General features: G+C 45.7%; 2 protein-coding genes across 2 annotated transcripts in view; one reads left to right on the top strand and one right to left on the bottom strand.

The window, feature by feature from the left end:
* Positions 1-4,776, bottom strand: part of LOC137423031 (drebrin-like protein) — a 160,156-nt gene extending 155,380 nt beyond the window's left edge. The window contains exon 1 of the mRNA XM_068109806.2: positions 4,616-4,776. Within this exon, the coding sequence (XP_067965907.2) occupies positions 4,616-4,698 (83 nt within the window). The 5' untranslated portion in view covers positions 4,699-4,776. The remainder of the gene's footprint in view (positions 1-4,615) is intronic.
* Positions 4,777-5,025: 249 nt separating this feature from the next.
* Positions 5,026-19,810, top strand: part of LOC137423032 (rho-related BTB domain-containing protein 2-like) — a 127,733-nt gene continuing 112,948 nt past the window's right edge. The window contains exons 1-2 of the mRNA XM_068109807.2: positions 5,026-5,089; positions 16,557-16,712. The gene's annotated coding sequence lies outside the window, so the exon portion shown is untranslated. The remainder of the gene's footprint in view (positions 5,090-16,556; positions 16,713-19,810) is intronic.

The following is a 19,810-nucleotide window of genomic DNA, read 5'->3' as shown; positions in this document are numbered from 1 at the left end:
GAGCCTGGCAAGCAAAGCAGAATGCCAGACCGTGTAGAATAGAGAAGATGTCCAGGGAGATGGTTCCAACTCCTTGTAATTGAGGGCCTCAAGCCATTGCTGAGAGCGCAGAAGCATGGACACAGTTCAAATCACTGTGGCAGAATCCAAACTGATGGTCAGAGGAAACGCTGTTTGTAAACAGGAAAGACTGGACATCAGAGGCAATGATGCATTCCATTACTTTGCTTGTAATTGGAAGCAAGCTCACTGGTCTATAGTTGGTAGGGTCTAGTTTGGCACCATTCCTGTGGATGGGAGCCTTTTGATTTCCTCCCAGAGCCATCTTTTTTCTGGGTGGGGTCAGCCTATACTTTATGTACCTTAAAATTTTATCTTCAGTCTTCGAAGATGTCAACCTTTGGAAAAATAAATAAATAAACTGGTCATAGAGCACCTACTCTTCCACTGTAATTTTAACCCCTTCCTCATACGGGACCAATCACCAATGGTCATTCCCCTTAACACAATTCTTCTTCCTCCACCCTACCCTTCCCTTTCCTCCTCCTCATCATCATCATCATCACCTCCTTCCCTAACTCGTCCTCCTTCCTTACTAGTCACAACATCCTACCAGGGCTGCCAGGGTACCCTCGGAGTATGCACACTCCCATCCAAGCTGTCTAGCCTGCGTTTTGTTTTTGTTTTTTTTTGTATACAAGATCGAGGCTTGTGTAAGAGCTAACATTAATCACAAAAAAAACGAACTTCGGGAGAAACGAACTTCGGGAGAAAACGAACTTCGGGAGCGGGAGACAAGATGGGGAAAGAGCGGGAAGCACCCAAGTACAACAGTAGAGAACAGGGACATTGGGAGATCTGTGGGAGGGAGAGGGTTTGGGGGGGGGGGGGGGAGGCATGGGAAGGCCTTCGGGGGGGGGGGGGGGGAGAAGAGGTATAAAACACATGGACACTGCTAGAACTTCAAGGAAAGAAGTCGGTATTTCATAAAAGTGGATCTGGAGTGAATTAATGGGGGTAGAAAAGATCAAGGTTTTGGATGGGGGAAGACAAGAGATGGTGGCGAATAGCCATTTTAAAGATGTGGAGGGAGGAGTGGGATTGAAGAGAGTGGGGCAGTTTGTTCCAGAGGCAGGAGAAAAGAGGAATGAAGGAGTGAAGGTGAGCAGAGAGCCTAGATTTTGGCAGTTTCACCATAAGAGGGTTGCAGGCAGATATTGTGCGACCTGCAGGAATATTTGGAGGGGGGGGAGGGGGGACAGAGCACAGAGCTGGGGGAGCAAGGCCGGAGAGGAGTCGGTAGAAGACAGACAGACCACCGACCTGCCTGAGTTTGAATCTCAACTTGGCTACAAATTCTCATGCTGGTATTTCGCGGACACTCAATCCCTCAGAAGGATGTTAAACTGCTGGTATTGGTGGAGATTAAAATCAAATCAATTGCTTCAAAATGGGAAGGCCAAATTCCAAATTCCTGCCTGAATATATATCTGGACACTGCAAATACACCCTTCGTTATCCCTTCACTACAATCACATGCACCTTCTTCTTACCAATCACATACTCCCCCCCTCCCCCTCTACAAATCATTTCCTCTCCTTACCAATCATTCCCTCTCCCACTCTCCTTACCAATAATTCCCTCCCCCACCCTCCTTACCAATCATTGCCTGTCCCATTCTCCTTACCAATAATTTCCTCCCCACCCTCCTTACCAATCATTGCCTGTCCCACCCTCCTTACCAATCATTGGCTGTCCCATTCTCCTTACCAATCATTCCCTCTACAAATCATTCCCTCTCCCCCTTACCAATTATTCTTCCACCACTCCCTCTTGCCAATCATTCCCTCTCCCATTCTCCTTAACCAATCATTCCCTCTATCACTCCTTACCAATTATTCCCTCTCCCATTCTCCTTACCAATTATTCCCTCTATCACTCCTTACCAATCATTCTCTCTCCCATTATCCTTACCAATCATTCCCTCTCCCATTCGCCTTACCAATTATTCCCTCTATCACTCCTTGCCAATCATTCTCTCTCCCATTATCCTTACCAATCATTCCCTCTCTCATTCTAACCAATCATTCCCTCTACCAATCATTCCCTCTGCCAATCATTCCCATTCCTCTCCCCGCCCCTCGCCCCAATTTTAAAGCAACATGTACGAATTAATCATTAATCAGTACTTTAGTATATACTATTCCGAAATATAAAATCACAAGCTATTGGCTCTTTCATTAAGTCTCGCCAAAACCGATTGTTATATGGACACAGTGGCGGATCCAGGGGGGGGGAGGGAGTGCAGGAGGTGCAGGAGGTGCACCCCCCACACCCCCCTCCGGATTTTTGATAAATTATACGGTTGAAGAGTTACATCCTTTTGTCTGTATTTGTTTGGACAAGATTGTAAATCCCGACGGTGATGAGAATTCCTGGGGGTGGGACCGTGGTAGCCGCGTGTCTGCACAGGGAATTCCGAGTTCACCGACGTCTTTTCAGCTTGTTTTTGTATTCATTACAGTGAAGAGAAGCCGACATACTTTAAAGGGCCTTGCGGCCTTGCCCACAAGCTGCAACGCAACGGCGTGGATGTGCTGGAGGCAAACTCTACGATTGACGACAAGAAGGACGCGCTCACTCAACTTCGGTGAAATGCTGAAACTGAATTCTCTCTTTGGTTCGATCACGCTAAGGCCATGATGGAATCTGTAGGAGGTGACGTCACAATGCCGAGAGTTGTAAAACGACAAAACGTCCAAACACCGCCGCCAATACTCCCTTGCTCTTCTACCTCAGAAACATGTCCATCCCATTTCTCGACCACCTCAGCCAGGAAATGGACACCCGATTCTGTACTGAAAATCGGGAAGGTAGTGATCTGTTTCTGCTGATGCCATCTGCAATAATTGCCGATACCTGCGACATTCCAGCCCGATATCAGAAGCTGTTGTGTTGGAAAAACGACATGGAACATCCCGCAGGACTGATAAATGAGCTGAGAGTGGCAGATGTTTTGGAGAAGGAAGCCCAACACCGCGCGTCCAAGCACATTCATGGATTGTTTCTGCGCAGTAGATGGAGACGAATTTCCATCCATCAAAGTCCTACTCCATATTGGATGCACCCTCCCTGTCGGCTCCTGTGAGGCCGAACGCTCATTTTCTTGCCTGCGTCGTCTGAAGACCTACCGAAGAAATTCCATGGGAGAAAGTCGGATGGCATCTCTGGCCCTCATGAACACATACACCATGACGTCACCATATCCCCACATGATGTGTGTGACATTTTCATTCAGAAACACAAGCTCCGTCTGTTCCAAAATAGCATAATTTACGATTAATAAAATAATTCACCTTCCGCTGTCCGATCTGATCTCTTTTGTGTGGAGAACCTCCTGCCTTGAGCTTCACAACCGAGGCGCATGGCGGTGCCGGCCTTTGTGGGGAGAATCCCCTGCCTTGAGCTTCACAACACAACCTTGGCGCATGGCGGTGCCGGGCTTTGTGGGGAGAACCCTCTGCCTTGAGCTTCAGAACCTCGGCGCATGGCGGTGCCGGGCTTTGTGGGGAGAACCCTCTGCCTTGAGCTTCAGAACCTCGGCGCATGGCGGTGCCGGGCTTTGTGGGGAGAACCCTCTGCCTTGAGCTTCACAACACAACCTTGGCGCATGGCAGTGCCGGGCTTTGTGGGGAGAACCCTCTGCCTTGAGCTTCAGAACCTCGGCGCATGGCGGTGCCGGGCTTTGCCCAGCACACAGTCCGTCATCGCCATCATTTCACACTGTGGGAGTGCACAGGTCTTTTATAACTAGTGGTGAGCCCGTTGGTCCAAATGGACCAAATTTTCATCGGCTTCCATGGCCTTGCAGCACACCTGCCTGCTGTGGTGCTCGAGTTGGAATAAATGCTCAATAAATATTATCATTGTTTTTGTTATTTATTTAGTAATGAGAATGGCATGCCATGGAAGGACCTATTAAGCTGCTCTATACACCTTAACATGGCGTGCGTTTAGAAACATGGGAATTCTTCTGCATTATTTGTAGTTAATTAGCCTAATTAACTCAGGAGATCATAACAATCATTTCTCAAGAACTACACAAAAAACATGACACATGACACATGACACATGACACATGACACACACACACACACACACACACACACACACACACACACACACACACACACACACACACACACACACACACACACACACACACACACACACACACACACTGGACCAGGGAAGAACGCAAGGAACTGCAGAAACTTCCAAGAACGCACGAAATGCCATTTCTGACGATCAATTTTAAAAAATTTATTGGGGGAGGACCCCCAGACCCCCCCCCCCTCGCCCCCCCCCCCCCCGGCGCTATATTTTCATGCACCCCCCGTTTTGAAATTCCTGGATCCGCCCCCGAGGTATATACACAGTATATACGTATAATGTATATACCCCAATCACGATTTTACAAAAACACATCCTCCTCAGTAAAGTGATCCCGGGCTCCTTTCGACTCCGATGTACATACAACGTCGTACTCACAACAACTTCAGAACATCAAGGTGAACCCGGTCGTTATGGCGCCCGACGAGCGCCCAATGCTCACCAATCCGTTGAGGTCTTCGGATTACACACGTCCTCGTACGCGGCCAGCAGCGCCGTACGATTCTTGCTCAAGTTGACCGCCATGCTCGAGCGGCGCGTCACAGCGCGAGGCGGCTCCGATCACAGACGGCACAGGAAAAACTCCTCCTTCTCAACTCATTCCTATTCATTCCTCGCGTCGCACCACGTTCCAAATGCATTATTTCTTCATGTGCATTTTCAGGTAAATTTTCATTCTCGTGTGAGGAATTACATAAACGAACAACGTATCGAGGCACTTATAGCCACTGCGTCCAAATACCGAATAAACAAACGAACGATTCCACCACATTTAAAATCAATTTGTACTGTATTACCTTTGGTGTTCTGCACGACATGTTTCACATTCGTTATTCATTCATTGCCCTGAGACAACAGCTGTGTGCCGCCACATCATTCTTGTGCTGCGTATTTCGCACATCTCCAACTGTATACAGTAAGTATTATACTACATTGTGGAACCGTGAGGTAAATTTTAAAACATCATGCACGTATTTAATCACGTGATCTAGTCTACGCACGGCTACTCTCCACGAAAACGTTAAATTATATTAAATGTAAAATGGACAAATCGTTTTTTCACTTTGACTTTGAGTGTTGCATATGTATTGTGTATAATCATTAAGAACTTATTGTTACTGTTCGTGTTAGTTTAACCACTTACACGCCCAAATATAATTTCCTTGTACCGGTATATTGCATTAACACCACTATAAATTTGGAAACTCTCTCAAATATCTTTGAGTGTCACTGTCAGGCCCTGTGCACGTAAACTGTGCTGTGGTCTGGATGGAATGAAAGTAAGATTTGTGATTGAAGGGAGACCTATGCAGGCAGACTCTTCTTCCTCTACTTCTTCATCCCCATTCTGCTTCTTCTTTTCTTTTTCTCCTCTTCCTCCACTTCTTATTTTTATACTTGTTCTTGTTCTTTTTCTCTCTTCTTCTTCTTTTCTTTCTTACTTTTTATTCTTTTTCTTTTTTTAGTCTTTTTCTTGATACTTTTTCTTCTTTTTTCTTCTTCTTCTTCTTGTTCTTCTTCTTTTTCTTCTTCTCCTTTTCTTCTTCTCCTTTTCTTCTTCTTTTCCCTCTTCTTTTTTCTGCTTTCTTCTTCTTTTTTCTTCTTCTTTTTTCTTTTTTCTTCTTCTTCTATTCTTCTTCTTCTTTCTTCTGTCTTCTTTCGCTTCTTCTTTTTTCTCTTTTACTTCTTATTTTTCTTTTTTACTTCTGCTTCTTCTTCTTTTTTCGTATGCAGGACAAGGCTGTGGGTAGCATAAATTGCTAGGAGAGCTGGAATTTGGCCAGGATGCCGGCGATAGCTCCCCTACTCTTCATGAAGGAGACCGTAGGATCTTTAACGTCTACCTGCTCGCAGACGGGACACCAGTTTAATGTCCATCTGAGGGATGGCACACACATTGATGAAACATCGGGATGACATGACAGTTTATAGCTGGATCCAGATTCAAACCTAAAATAGACAACTCAGAGGTGAGTGTGCATACCTGATCTTGCTCTATAAGTATCAGTATAAGCTATCCTGCAGACCCTCTTCCCTTACAAATCGCATGCGTATCCGAAGGAAGTGGTTCAGTTTCGCATATAAAACATTAAATAGGCAAAGTTTAGAAACGAAATAAACCCTTTAGAATTACCCTTTAGAAAGAACCCTTTGGAATTACCCTTTGCAACCCTTTAGAATTACCCTTTAGAAAGAACCCTTTGGAATTACCCTTTGCAACCCTTTAGAATTACCGTACCCTTTAGAAATCCTTTAGAATTATCCTTTATAACCCATTAGAATTACCCTTTAGAACCCATTATAACCCTTTAGAATTACCCTTTAGAACCACCTACAATTACCTTTAGAACCATTTAAAATTACCCTTTAGAACCATCTAGAATTACCTTTACAATCCTTTAGAATTACCCTTTAGAACCCTTTAGAATTATCCTTTAGAACCCATTAGAATTTTACCCTTTATAACCCTTTATAATCCTTTAGAATTAGCCTTTGGAACCCATTAGAATTACACTTTAAAACCCCTTAGAATTAAACATGGTGGGGTTCTTCTTCCTTTTCGGAAAGAAAGTTCTTCAGAAAGTTATTCTTCCTTTTCTTCTTCCTCCTTCATTGAAAGGTTCTTCTTCATCATTTATGACGGACAGATGGAAGGAAGGACATAGCAAAATATTGAAGCGGCTTCACTGCTTAAAAATAAAATCCCGTCAAGATTTGCGCCAATGTGGACATGTCCTTCCGCCCCGAAGCAAACATTGCCATCTCATAGCTGGTAATTTGCATGTGGCTCAAGTAGCTTTGCAGTTGGATTTTCTCTCCAACGTGGAATTACGTTCTTCACATCGTGCATCAGCCCGGGAGCCAATTGGGAGGGGAAGTGACAGTGTGTGATGAAAACATCTCCGCATCACTTGGAATTCTACACGTCACACTGTTGCAACTGGAAAGAGGACATTATCAGGTGACCTGCGATTGTTGGTGCAGGCAAATGGAGTTGCCATGTTTAGTGAGAAGACGATGCGCTTCTTGCTGGAAAGCTTTACCGCAAGCTGTTTCCAACGACTATGATTGCTTATTAAGAAACATGGACACAGATTACATTAATTGCAGCAGGCCTGCAACTTACCAAAAGCATTGTGCCATTATTGCTGAACTCAAACCAACCTGTCTCAACCTTCTTGAGCGATATTTTATATTTACCCATACTGCAAAGCATCCGGTGCTTTATGAAGGTGTGCAGCAAGTACGAAAACTCGGTTGCAATCAGGAACCCACGAAGTAAAGAAGGTAGAGAACTTTGACAATGAATAGTTAACAGGTGCAAGAAACAACCTTAGATCTCAAATTATGTGAATAGTACTGTAGGATCTGTTGCACCTATACCAGGGTACACTGAAGACAACCGATAACTACGTTCTGCGCAGCAATGGGACTAAAATCCACAACAATGACATGACACAGTGATACTTTACCTACTCAACAACCAAACCACTTCTTGTGATTATGAACAGATATGGGACAGAACATAATTTCAATCGATCAGAGCTACAAAAAAAAAACCGCAAAATATGACTGCTTCCATGTACAACATTATACATTTATGGAAAATTAACGAATTGGCATTTGTCGATCAATGATAAATTTTCTTTTTTCATACAACTGTTACATATTTATGTGAATGTATGTGAATTACCATTCAGGTCTTTGCTTAGCCATGTGTAATAGATGAAGGGTTGTTGTGGTTGGAGGGTCAGGAGCCCTTCTGACAAGTGTCCGGAAACGGAAGTGACCGGAAACGGAAGAGGAAAAGACACGAGGAAAAAAAGGACGAGTATTCTTTTTCCTCGCCCCGCTCCGACGAAAGGGGGGATTGATTGAGCCGTGTGGAAAAGCGGCGTTCCCGAGCCTGTCTGGCGAGAGGAGTTACCGGGACGGATACCTGCCCGGTGGACGTCAAACTGTCGTGTGGCCGTGCACCGACCCAGCGTTTGGCGCCGTTCGCGACACCGTCTAAAAAGACGCGTACGGGTCGCCCGTTGGGGCCTAACACGCCTTGCAAGCGGCGTGGGGCTTTTGGCTTGCTTTCCCGTACCCGCTTCGCGTGGCCACGAGGGGCTGCAGCCGGGGTGCCTGGTAGCGGTACGATACCTGCCCGGTGGAAACACGTCCACCCGGGGTTCGTTCAACCGCCCGAGTGCGGCGACGCCGACCATCATCTTGGTCAGGAGGGGCCCAGAGACATTGTGCGGGACCGAGACCAAAAGGGGGTCGTGAGTACTCACCGGGACACACATATATAAGATGGCCATCTTAATCATAGGGAATTGATTGTGGATTGAGAATTGTTGATGGTTGTGTATTGTTGATTGCTCGGGGAAAATCTCCGTGGTTGTGTCATTGAAATTGTATGGTATCATTACCATTGAAATATATCCTTGAACATCAGTTGTCTCTTGGGTGAAATTCATATGGATTGCGTGGCGAAAGCGCATATATAATACAGCTTTCTGGCGAAGTTCCTCTCACGGTCCGGGGGTCACCGAGACCAGGTATTCACCGAGGGGACCAGGTAACAGAATTGGGGGCTCGTCCAAATTACGATTTGCAGTTTCGCAATTGGGTCTACGTCCGGGATCTAAAATTGTATAACATAATAAAATAATAATATTTTATTAATTAAAATTTATTAATTAATTATTAATTGGTAAATTTTTTTGAGAAATTGGGGTAAAGTCTTGGGTGAAGGTTAACAGGTGTTAACGATAGACACCATGGCGTTTGTGGCACAGAACTTTGGGGTAACCCCGAGTGAGGCACAGTTCCGAGCGTTGCTAAAGTCGGACCTCTTGAAATTGGCCAAACATTTTAACTTGGAGGTCCGAACTAATTTGAGGAAGGCAGAGTTGCAGGCCACGGTGATACAATCTATGGTGGGATTAGGAACATGGGACGAGTTAGCCTGGGAGTGGCTACCCGAAGAACCAGAAGATGTTGAGCTCCGGAAACTGGAGTTGCAATTACGGAGCCAGGAACGGATTAAAGAGGAAGAAAGGAAAGCAGAAAAGGTTAAAAGAAGAAGAAAGGAAAGCAGAAGCGAGGAGAGAAGAGAAACAAGCAGAGGAAAGGAGAGTGGAACGAGAACTCCAGGAAAGGTTGGAAGGGAGAAAAGCAGAGGAGAGGAGAGCTACAAGAGACCTCGAAGCAGAGGAGAGAAAAGCGGAAAGGGAATTAAAGGAACGTGACATGGAGCTTCAGCAAGAAATCAAATTCAAGGAGCTGGAGTTAATGAGAGAACGGGGAGAGGCACCACCCTTGCTGACGGGGTCGACACCTAACCAGAAAACCTGGGATGTGGGCAGACATGTGAGGCTGGTTCCACCGTTCAGTGAAAAGGAAGTCGCGAAATTTTTTCCACACTTTGAGAAAGTGGCTCGACAACTAAACTGGCCGGAGGAGGCCTGGACCATACTCGTGCAAAGTGTGCTGGTGGGGAAAGCTCAGGAAATTTATTCGGCGCTACCAATGGACCAATGTGCAGATTATGAGGTACTGAAGACGCACATCCTCAAAGCCTATGAGTTGGTTCCGGAAGCTTACAGGCAAAAATTCAGGAATGCCAGGAAGAGGGAGAGTGAGACCCATGTGGAGTTTGCCAGAGTGAAAGAAAACATGTTTGATCGGTGGTGTGAGTCAAAAGGAGTCGGGAAAGACTTCGAAACATTGCGTGACTTGATCCTGGTGGAGGAATTCCAGCAGTGTGTCCACGAGGACATCAAAGTGTACCTGCAGGAAAAGAAGGTACCAAAGTTGTGGGACGCAGCCACCATGGCAGATGATTATGCCTTAACCCACCGAATAGGGGTCCACGAACCTAACTCCTCGCCTAGATCTCCGCAGGGGAGGTGGGGAACAGCAGGTGCGGAGAACGACAATACATGGCGGCGGCCTCGAGAGTATTATGGGGACAACGCGGATACCCCACCTGTTCGAAGTCACAGGGCTGCGGGCCCAAGACAAACTTATTTTTCAGGGGGCCCGAGGCAGACCACGAGTTTTTCCTCCGGGCCTACTTGCGCGTTTTGCAAGAAACCTGGACACTTGATGTCCAGTTGTTACCTCATGAAAAGGGACAACCCAGAGCGGAGTCCGACTATTACAACTCCGAATGCGATGGCTAGCGTAAGAAATCGCCATCAAAAGGGTTACCAACCATTTATTTCAGAGGGGTTTGTATCCCTGGATGGAGCCTCGACTAACCGGAGACCGGTTAGGATATTGAGGGACACAGGGGCACATCAATCTTTAATGCTTGAAGGCATTTTGTCATGGTCCGAGGAGACGGCAACGGGGGATAGTGTTCGTTTGCAGGGGATCGGGGGCGGTGTTAGTGCTCCCCTTCATGTCATCCATTTGGAGTCCGATTTGGTGTCAGGACCGGTCACCGTCGGGTTACAAGCCACGCTTCCTGTAGAGGGTGTATCTGTGGTTATCGGGAATGATTTGGCCGGGGGTCAAGTTTATGGTAACCTGAGGGTTGGTAAAGAGCCCAGCAGGGAAAATAACACCACACCAGCTCGGGATGGCGACAAAAGTGCCAAGTTATTTGTAGGGGGACTGAACTTCAAAACAGAGGAAGAAGTTCTGACCTCTGTCTTCAACAGATATGGGCCGCTGGTGGAAGTGCGGTTGGTAAGAGACTGGGAAACGCAACAGTCAAGAGGGTTCGGCTTTGTCACGTTTGCCAGCACAAAAGACGCCAGAGAGGCAGAGAAGAATTGGAATGGCAAGGATTTGGAGGCTCGGACGATAACCGTAGGGAAGGCATTTCGTAGGCGTCGAGAGGTCTACAGGAGAGGACAACTGGGCGGTAGTTTTGGTGGTGGCCGCAATCAATATTATTATGGAGGCTCCCTGAGTTACGGCAGCTCCCGAAGGAAGGATTGTCAAAGTAGTGGCCGAGAAGGAGACCGCTATTCATGGGACTACCGGGACAAGCGGTCCCACCGTAATTATTAGGGAAGTTCTGAGAAGTTGAAGCACTGAATGCGGCGGAGCCGCCGAGCCAAGATTCCTACACGGATTAACCGTGAACGCCGTTCCTAAAGGCGTCCATGTAGTGAACTTTCATGCACGGACTAACCGTGAACTCCACGTTCCTCAAGGCGCCCCTGTAGAGAACTTTCCTGCACGGACTAACCGTGAACTCCACGTTCCTAAAGGCATCCATGTAGTGAATACTCGGCTTGGCCTCCCGGAAAAAGTGCTATCGAGTTGCTTAACTTTGGATCTTTGATCAACCCCTTAACCTTCATTCACAAGAAACTGACGGTCAAAGTCAGAGGGTCATGAGATGGAGTTTGATTTGGCAGGGACAATGTCGTTGCTGGTGCTTAGTCCAGAGGGAGTAATCTGGAGGGGTTGTGGGGGAAATTTTGGTTGCTTTATTTTTAACTGCTAATGTGGGGGGGGGTTGAGTTATCTGGTTTGTTGCTCCAAATTGGCCGGCAAAGAAAGTTTTCGCTGGGTTCAAACTTTCTTGAAGGGGGGGAGTGTTACATATTTATGTGAATGTATGTGAATTACCATTCAGGTCTTTGCTTAGCCATGTGTAATAGATGAAGGGTTGTTGTGGTTGGAGGGTCAGGAGCCCTTCTGACAAGTGTCCGGAAACGGAAGTGACCGGAAACGGAAGAGGAAAAGACACGAGGAAAAAAGGACGAGTATTCTTTTTCCTCGCCCCGCTCCGACGAAAGGGGGGATTGATTGAGCCGTGTGGAAAAGCGGCGTTCCCGAGCCTGTCTGGCGAGAGGAGTTACCGGGACGGATACCTGCCCGGTGGACGTCAAACTGTCGTGTGGCCGTGCACCGACCCAGCGTTTGGCGCCGTTCGCGACACCGTCTAAAAAGACGCGTACAGGTCGCCCGTTGGGGCCTAACACGCCTTGCAAGCGGCGTGGGGCTTTTGGCTTGCTTTCCCGTACCCGCTTCGCGTGGCCACGAGGGGCTGCAGCCGGGGTGCCTGGTAGCGGTACGATACCTGCCCGGTGGAAACACGTCCACCCGGGGTTCGTTCAACCGCCCGAGTGCGGCGACGCCGACCATCATCTTGGTCAGGAGGGGCCCAGAGACATTGTGCGGGACCGAGACCAAAAGGGGGTCGTGAGTACTCACCGGGACACACATATATAAGATGGCCATCTTAATCATAGGGAATTGATTGTGGATTGAGAATTGTTGATGGTTGTGTATTGTTGATTGCTCGGGGAAAATCTCCGTGGTTGTGTCATTGAAATTGTATGGTATCATTACCATTGAAATATATCCTTGAACATCAGTTGTCTCTTGGGTGAAATTCATATGGATTGCGTGGCGAAAGCGCATATATAATACAGCTTTCTGGCGAAGTTCCTCTCACGGTCCGGGGGTCACCGAGACCAGGTATTCACCGAGGGGACCACGTAACACAACTATGAAATTAAAATTTTGATAGGGATTAGACATAGAATTGCCAGGTTCGTGAAATTAGAGTTAACTCTCAATTTAATGTCATTTAGCCTGGTGTTGGCTTAGTGGTTAGGGTGCCGGCTTGGGATCCTAGGATCCTGGGTTCGAATCCCGATCGATCGCTGAATGAACGCCAGGGGGGTTGACTCACGACTCAGCCTGTCATCCTTCCGAGGTCGGCAAATTGAGTACCAGCTTGCTGGGATGAATGATCACGGTGTGTACCCCGGTTTAGAATAGGTACACCGTATCCCTGCGCATCGTAAGAGCGTGACCAAGGGTTGGCATCAGGAAGGGCATTCGGCCATAAAAACATTGCCTCAAACAGGGAACCATGATTGTCATGGGGCCTGCAAGGCTAACCCCCGCTCTAGCGGGGAAAATGGCCTTAAAACGATCATTCATTCATTTCATTCATTCTACAGAAATCTTTGACGAGAGAATCAGAAGGCACCAATTTGGAATTTTCAAGAATTCCTACTTTTAAGCTCACCTGGAACGAAGTTCAGGGGAGCTTATGTGATGGCGCGTCATCCGTCCGTCTGTCCGTCCGTAAACACTTGAAACTTCTTCTCTGAAACCGCTGTAGGGATTGTGACCAAATTTGGCACAAATGATATTTGTTGTGTTGTGACTAAAGTTTGTTTATGGCATTTAAAAAATCGGGATCTAAGGGGGTCTACCGGGGTCAAAGTGGATCCAGGTTTGACCCCCAAAATAGGAATTTGCTTTATTCTCAGAAACTACACACACTATTTGGATGAAACTTGACCACATCCTTCGTCACCCATGATGTACCAAAGTTTGTTCACGGCATTAAAAACAAAAATGGGCCAGGAGGAGGTCTATTTTGGGGTTGCCCCCCCAAAATAGGTATTTTTTTGTTTGTGTGTTTAAAGTGTTATGATTATGTTAGTATGATTCTACCTGCTGCCCTGTCTTCTAGCAACCATTGAAATTGTTTTAAAATACCTTTAGTCAGTGCAGTATACTGTTTACTCTACCAGGTGAGCACCAGGGGTATTGCCCCTATTTTTTTAAGCCACAGTCGCTAATAGACAGGATAGCTGACTTAATCTCCACTCTTAATTAAAGGGACACAATAATGAAATGTTTTGAAGAGCTATGTTTTAGAGCAGGTATTCTAAACTGGCGAGTCGCAACCGATCAGGGAGCCGCAAGGCCTCACCTAGTGGTCTGCGGAGATTGTACCAACCTGAGATGGCAGGCTGTGGCGGCATCATTTTGCCTTTGCGTAAGAAATATGTAAATATGCTTGAGCTTTGGTTGATCGAAGGTGCTTCTGGTATGGGGTTTCCGAGCAGGGGTTTTGAACCACGTGTTCTGGAATTGTTCCGAGGCCTACTAATAAAAGACTTAACCCGTAATCCGAACATCTCGGGTGTCTTGTCTTCACGCTAAAAGACTAGCTGCTGTATTTTACTGTATTTAATTTTAGCAATCATGGACCATTTCCTGAAAAGAAAAACCGATGATGGTGTCGAGACTTCAGGAGTTGCTAAAAAGGCGGCAAACGGGCAGTCAGAAAATACGACCTCGTGCACATTATGTTTGGATTTACAGTGACAGGTGATTCAGAATCGAGAGCACAGTGTGTGGAATGCGGTGATGTGTTATCAAAGAATTGCTTGAACCATCCAAATTGCAGAGGCGCTTACAAACCAAACAGAGCATCCAGTTTTAGCTCACCCGGAACAGAGTTCGGGGAGCTTATGCGATGGCGTGTCATCAGTCCGTAAACACTTGGAACTTCTTCTCCGAAACCGCTGATGGGATTGTGACCAAACTTGGCACAAATTATATTTGGTATGTTGCAACTCAAGTTTGTTCACGGCACAAAAAAACATTGAGGTCTAGAGGGATCGACCGAGGGTCAAAGTGGGTCCAGGTTTGACCCCCCCAAAATAGGAATTTGCTTTTTCCTCTGAAACTACACACACTATTTCAATGAAACTTGACAACACCCTTCATCACCCGCGACGTTCCACATTTTGTTCACGGCATTTAAAAAATCGAGGTGTAGGGGCGCCTCTGGGGGGGGGGGGGGGTAGGGGGGGGGGGGTTAACGTGGGTCCAGGTTTGACCCCCGCCCCCCCCCCCCAATATGTATTTTCTCTCTCCTTCCGAAACTACACAAGCAATTCTGATGAAACTTGATCCCAACCTTCATCACCCGTGATGCATCAACATTTGTTCATGGTATAAAAAAGTCAGGATTTAAGGGGGTGCGTGGGGAGATTTGACCCCCATAAAATAGGTATTCACTCTTGTTACGGATTCGTCACTTCCATTGTTTTGGTTTTCATCCACTGTAAACATTTTTGATTCCATGTGCTATTATTGTTGTCGTTTAAGTGAGATAGAGATTACTGTTTCCAGAAGGTAAAAAAGTTAATGTTTTAAAAGAAACAGGAAACCGGATCGGGAACCGGACGACGAGGGAGAAGAAGAGGAAGAGAAGGCGGAGCGAGTGAGTCGGAGAAGAAGCCTAGCTGCTTCGAGGTCTGGAGCGAACGATTGGCGAACGAGGGTCACGAGTGAACTTTGGGTTTCCCAGGAAAGGGATTCCTGCGATAGAGTTGTTATCGCTGTGACAGATCAACCTGCCTGCCGGGTTTTGCGGTTGATTCCGAGGAGAATCATCGTAGTGCCGTTACGCCTCGAGAACGGGCCGTCAGCCATTTTGACTCTCGCCCTTTGCGCTTCGCTCAGGGTTTTTCACTTCGCTTCAAACATTCTCACCGCATCCAGACGTTAATTTGGTGTGTGTGTGTGTGTGTAACGTGGCTTTTGAGTGGGAAGTCTGCGGTTCGCCGATTGAGAGCCGTCAAACGTCCATACCTGAAGGTGTGATTTCCCCGTCGCTTCTCGAGGACACCTTCGCCCATCTTTGGCAGTGTAACTGTCAACCCAATGGGATTCTGGTCTCGATACGACATCGTACGGACGATCACTGGAGTGTATCGACTTTGGCTTGAAGCCGAAGCAACTTTGGCTTGAAGCCGGGAAAGAGACATTAGGGAATGTTCTTCTTTTCGCTCACTTGGAGCACAGTGAGTTATATTGTACGAACCTGATGGTACCATCATAGGAAATATATATTGGTTGTACAATTGATTACTATTGTTTTTGTGTTGTTATTCTTGTGTGACCTTAATACAATATTGGTTTGTTGGTAACAATTGGTGTGGTTTCACCATTGATCTTTGACACAGAATAACACATCTTTCTGCCGTGACTCCTCTCGGGGCTCGGAGGTACACCGTGACCAGGGGGTTTGGGGAGGAGCACGTAACACTCTCTTCTCCGAAACTACAAACACAATTTTAATAAAACTTGATCACAACCTTCATAGCCCGTGATGTACCAATGTTTCTTCACGGCATCAGAAAAATTGGAGTCCAAGGCATTCTACGGAGTGGAGTAGGGTGGGGTCGGGGGGTTGTTGCCCCCCAAAATAGGTATTTTTTTGTTTCTTTGTTTAAAGTCTTATGATTATGTTATTATGATTCTACATGTTGCCCTGTCTTCTAGAAACCATTCAAATTGGTTTAAAATACCTTTAGTCAGTGCAGTATACTGTTTTATTCTACCAGGTGAGCACCCAGGGGTTTTGCCCCTTTGTTTGATATTATCACTCTGCTTCTTTAAAAGCAATGTTAATTCACAACAAGCAATTATTTTCCTCCCGTTTTACAACCAAATTGCAGGTTCTGTGGATTGGTAGAAACAGAACAACACAGCTATTGGGAAACCTTGAAGCGAATAGTTGTTTTTCTTATAAACACTGCCTTTCTGATCCAATGTTGGTTCTCCTGATGCCAATCAGACTCTTGACTTTCGGAACTTTCATGCAGGAATCGAGTGTGGAATGTGGAGCTGGAATGGTGACAATCCTTGGTGCGACTTAAACCCATCTCTTTTTTCCTCGGAACTTCAGGAGTGACTTCACCAGGTGCAATGCTTTGTGTTATACAGTAAAGCCATCCATGCCCTCCTGATCACTGGAAAAGGTATAAACAAAACAGAGGGTGCCCATTACAAACTACACACAACTATGTTATTTCATTACCATGAGCAAAGAATACATCCTAACGTATGGGTTAGTTCCCCCACTTCTATGATCTCTAGATGTATACACAATTTCTAAATGGTCACATATGAGTGTGGTTATATATCCGTCAAGACTCCCATTAGTGTGCATGGACTTGTACTGCATACACATTATGTATATGCATACGGAATTTATAGATGGTTGTATATGGGTCCAGTCATATGACCCTCGGGGCTCCCACAAATGAATGCACTCCTGCATCTTCATCGATTATCTATTAAACGGTCAGATATGGTCAGGTCTCTTGGGATACCAACAGGGGCCTCTGTCATGTCTCAGTTCCCCACTCCCTCAGGCAGCACTGTATGATGAATTAGGGTCCTCCCCCAACCGTGAACCCCCCAGGCTATGAACTTTTTTTCTGTCACCTAAAACCATCCTGGCAAACCCACGAGTTCAACAAGCAGTTTTCAACTCGTTCTGTCCAGCAGTTCAGGGGTGCAAATATGTCAAACAAACACACAATCAAACACACAAACAGACATTTCTCAAGCTAGAGAGTTCATAGAACATGTTACCCCACGCCGGGTTTAAGTGTATACTTCAACTGAAATAAAATAATGATTTTAAATTTTGTTTAAAAAAAAATCCGGAAGTTTAGCGTTATTGAGGCAGTCGTATATACCACCTTATATAACATGTCCAAGTATGGTAAAACTGGACATGCTTAGAAGTGACAAGGAGGCGATTTTCGATCTACAGTTTACATGCATATTATTCAATTTAAATGAAATAAAGATTGTGAAGGTCATATAAAAACAAGAAGGGCACTCGTTAGAGCGCATACCTCCACCAGGCTCACCAGTTTATGTTTTGTATCCACTGATAGGCCGGATCTGGATACCAACCTGAACCAAAATCTAATCAGCTTGTTCTTGTTACCCAACCAACTCGTCCACCAAGTTTAGTCATAACTTGTCCATAATTTCTATAAACATCACGTTATATATTGCTTTTTGCCCGATCTCTCAATGGTGAAGAGTTGGATCTCTCAATGATTTATGGGAGCGAGACATGGGTAATGAACGTAGAGCAGCAACGAAGGCTGGAAAGGGTGGAAATGCGAATGGTTCGATGGATGTGTGGAGTATCATTGAGAGAGAGGAAGACAAATGATGAATTGCGAAAGATGATGGGAATATTGCCTGTGATTGATGCTGTGAAGAGGAACAGGTTGAGATGGTTTGGTCATGTGTTGAGGAAGGATGAAAGTGACTGGTTGAGAAGAGTGATGGAAATGAATGTAGAAGGAAGTAGAGGACGGGGAAGACCGAGAAAGACTTGGCTAAAGATGGTGGAAGAAGAAATGCGGGCAAGGGGGTTATAACAAGGAGAGATGCAGAAAATAGGGCAATATGGAGAAGATTGTCATGGGGACCGCAAGGCTAACCCCCGCTCTAGCAGGGAAAATGGCCTTAAAATGCATGTTGTTGTTGTTGTCTCAATGGTGAAGAGTCACTTTAAAAAAATTATTGCATCCAAATCCATATTCAGATCTTCACCAAAATCGAAACAATTAGTCCTTGTCACACACACAAGATGTCCACCAAGTTTCGTCCAAATCCGTCCATAATGTTTTGAGATATCGTACTATATATTGTTTTTGGCCATATCTCCCAATGGTGAAAATCACTTTTAAAATTATACAAGCCAGATCTGGATCTTCACCAAAATCTAATAATTTCGTCCTTGTCACATACGCTACATCTCTGCCAAATTTTGTCTGAATCCATCTACAACTTTTTGAGATATCTTGTTCACAATCAGACAAACATACAGACAGGGGTGAAAACATAACCTCCATCCACCTTCGGTGGCAGAGGTAATGATTATTCCATGAGTGTTGGTGTGGCATCTGAATTTTCTTGTTGTTTTCCCTGTCAGAAGCCTCTGGAGTGACTATAGACACCAGTAAATAAATGTCTAACCACGAGAACTGAAGGATTTCATTATGAGGGCCATTATTTAAAGGGAAAGATCCCTATACAGAACCACTCAAGCATGCCATTGTTGATCAACCAGGTGATTGAAGTGAAGTTCCCGTTACATAATCAGCCATTACAATTGAAGAAACGTGTTTGTAAAACTGCACATTTCAAAAAATGAAAGTGATAAGTTTCTTTTGATGTTCGGTATATTATTCCCACACTACTGTCAACAAGTCTGGGCTCGCTTAGAGCTCTCATTTCACCACAGACCCACAATGTCCTCACAAGTGCAGGATTTTATTGTCCTCTCAACATTTTGGCTCATTTTCATGTTCATGTTCTTGTACAACCCAAGCCTATGCAGACTATGGAACAGCGTGAAGGACATGTTTGTTGTGACTTCCATGGCATGCCAGGCAAGCGTTCACTCTGATAACAGAAGTTCTGTCGCCCTCTTGCATTTTAGAGGTGAGAAGGATCTTACACACTCCTTGATAGCTCTCTTGAGCTGCTGGATGTTACGAGGGTTGTTTTTGTAAGCATTGTCCTTCACGTAGCTCTACAAATAGAAGTCCAGTGGGTTGGGGTCTGAGGAATGGGGAGACCAGATGTGCTCTGTCTTGAAGGAGATTACCCTATCACTGAACTTCTCTGCCTTGTCTGTGTCTGTGAGAGAATGTTTGATCTGCACTTTGCATGGATAAAGTTTTATGTCCTGACCAGGATCCAATAGACAGTCGTGTATAGAAGAGCAAGCTCTTGTGAGTTCCGGCAAGAAGATCTCCTTGGAGTGACAGATTGTCTCACCGCCTCAATGTTCTCTTCTGAACGGCCACAGTGTTCTTTCTCTCTGATATCTTCAGATTGTGAACAGTGCCTTCTTTCTGGAACTTCTTCACATTGTGAAGAATACAGTTCTTGCTGGGTGGGTCTCTCATTTGAAACGTTTGTAATGCAGTCGCTGAGTCTTAATCACAGATTTCGTCTCAAGGTACCATTCAACCGTTTTACTTCGTTGTTGTGCTTTGGTTGACATATTTACACCATGCTGATGAAACTTTGTGGAGAT

This window comes from Myxine glutinosa, chromosome 3 (genome assembly GCF_964187855.1).
Source record: "Myxine glutinosa chromosome 3, kmMyxGlut1.1, whole genome shotgun sequence".
Classification (NCBI taxonomy): domain Eukaryota; kingdom Metazoa; phylum Chordata; class Myxini; order Myxiniformes; family Myxinidae; genus Myxine; species Myxine glutinosa.
This window is presented reverse-complemented; position numbering and strand designations above follow the sequence as displayed.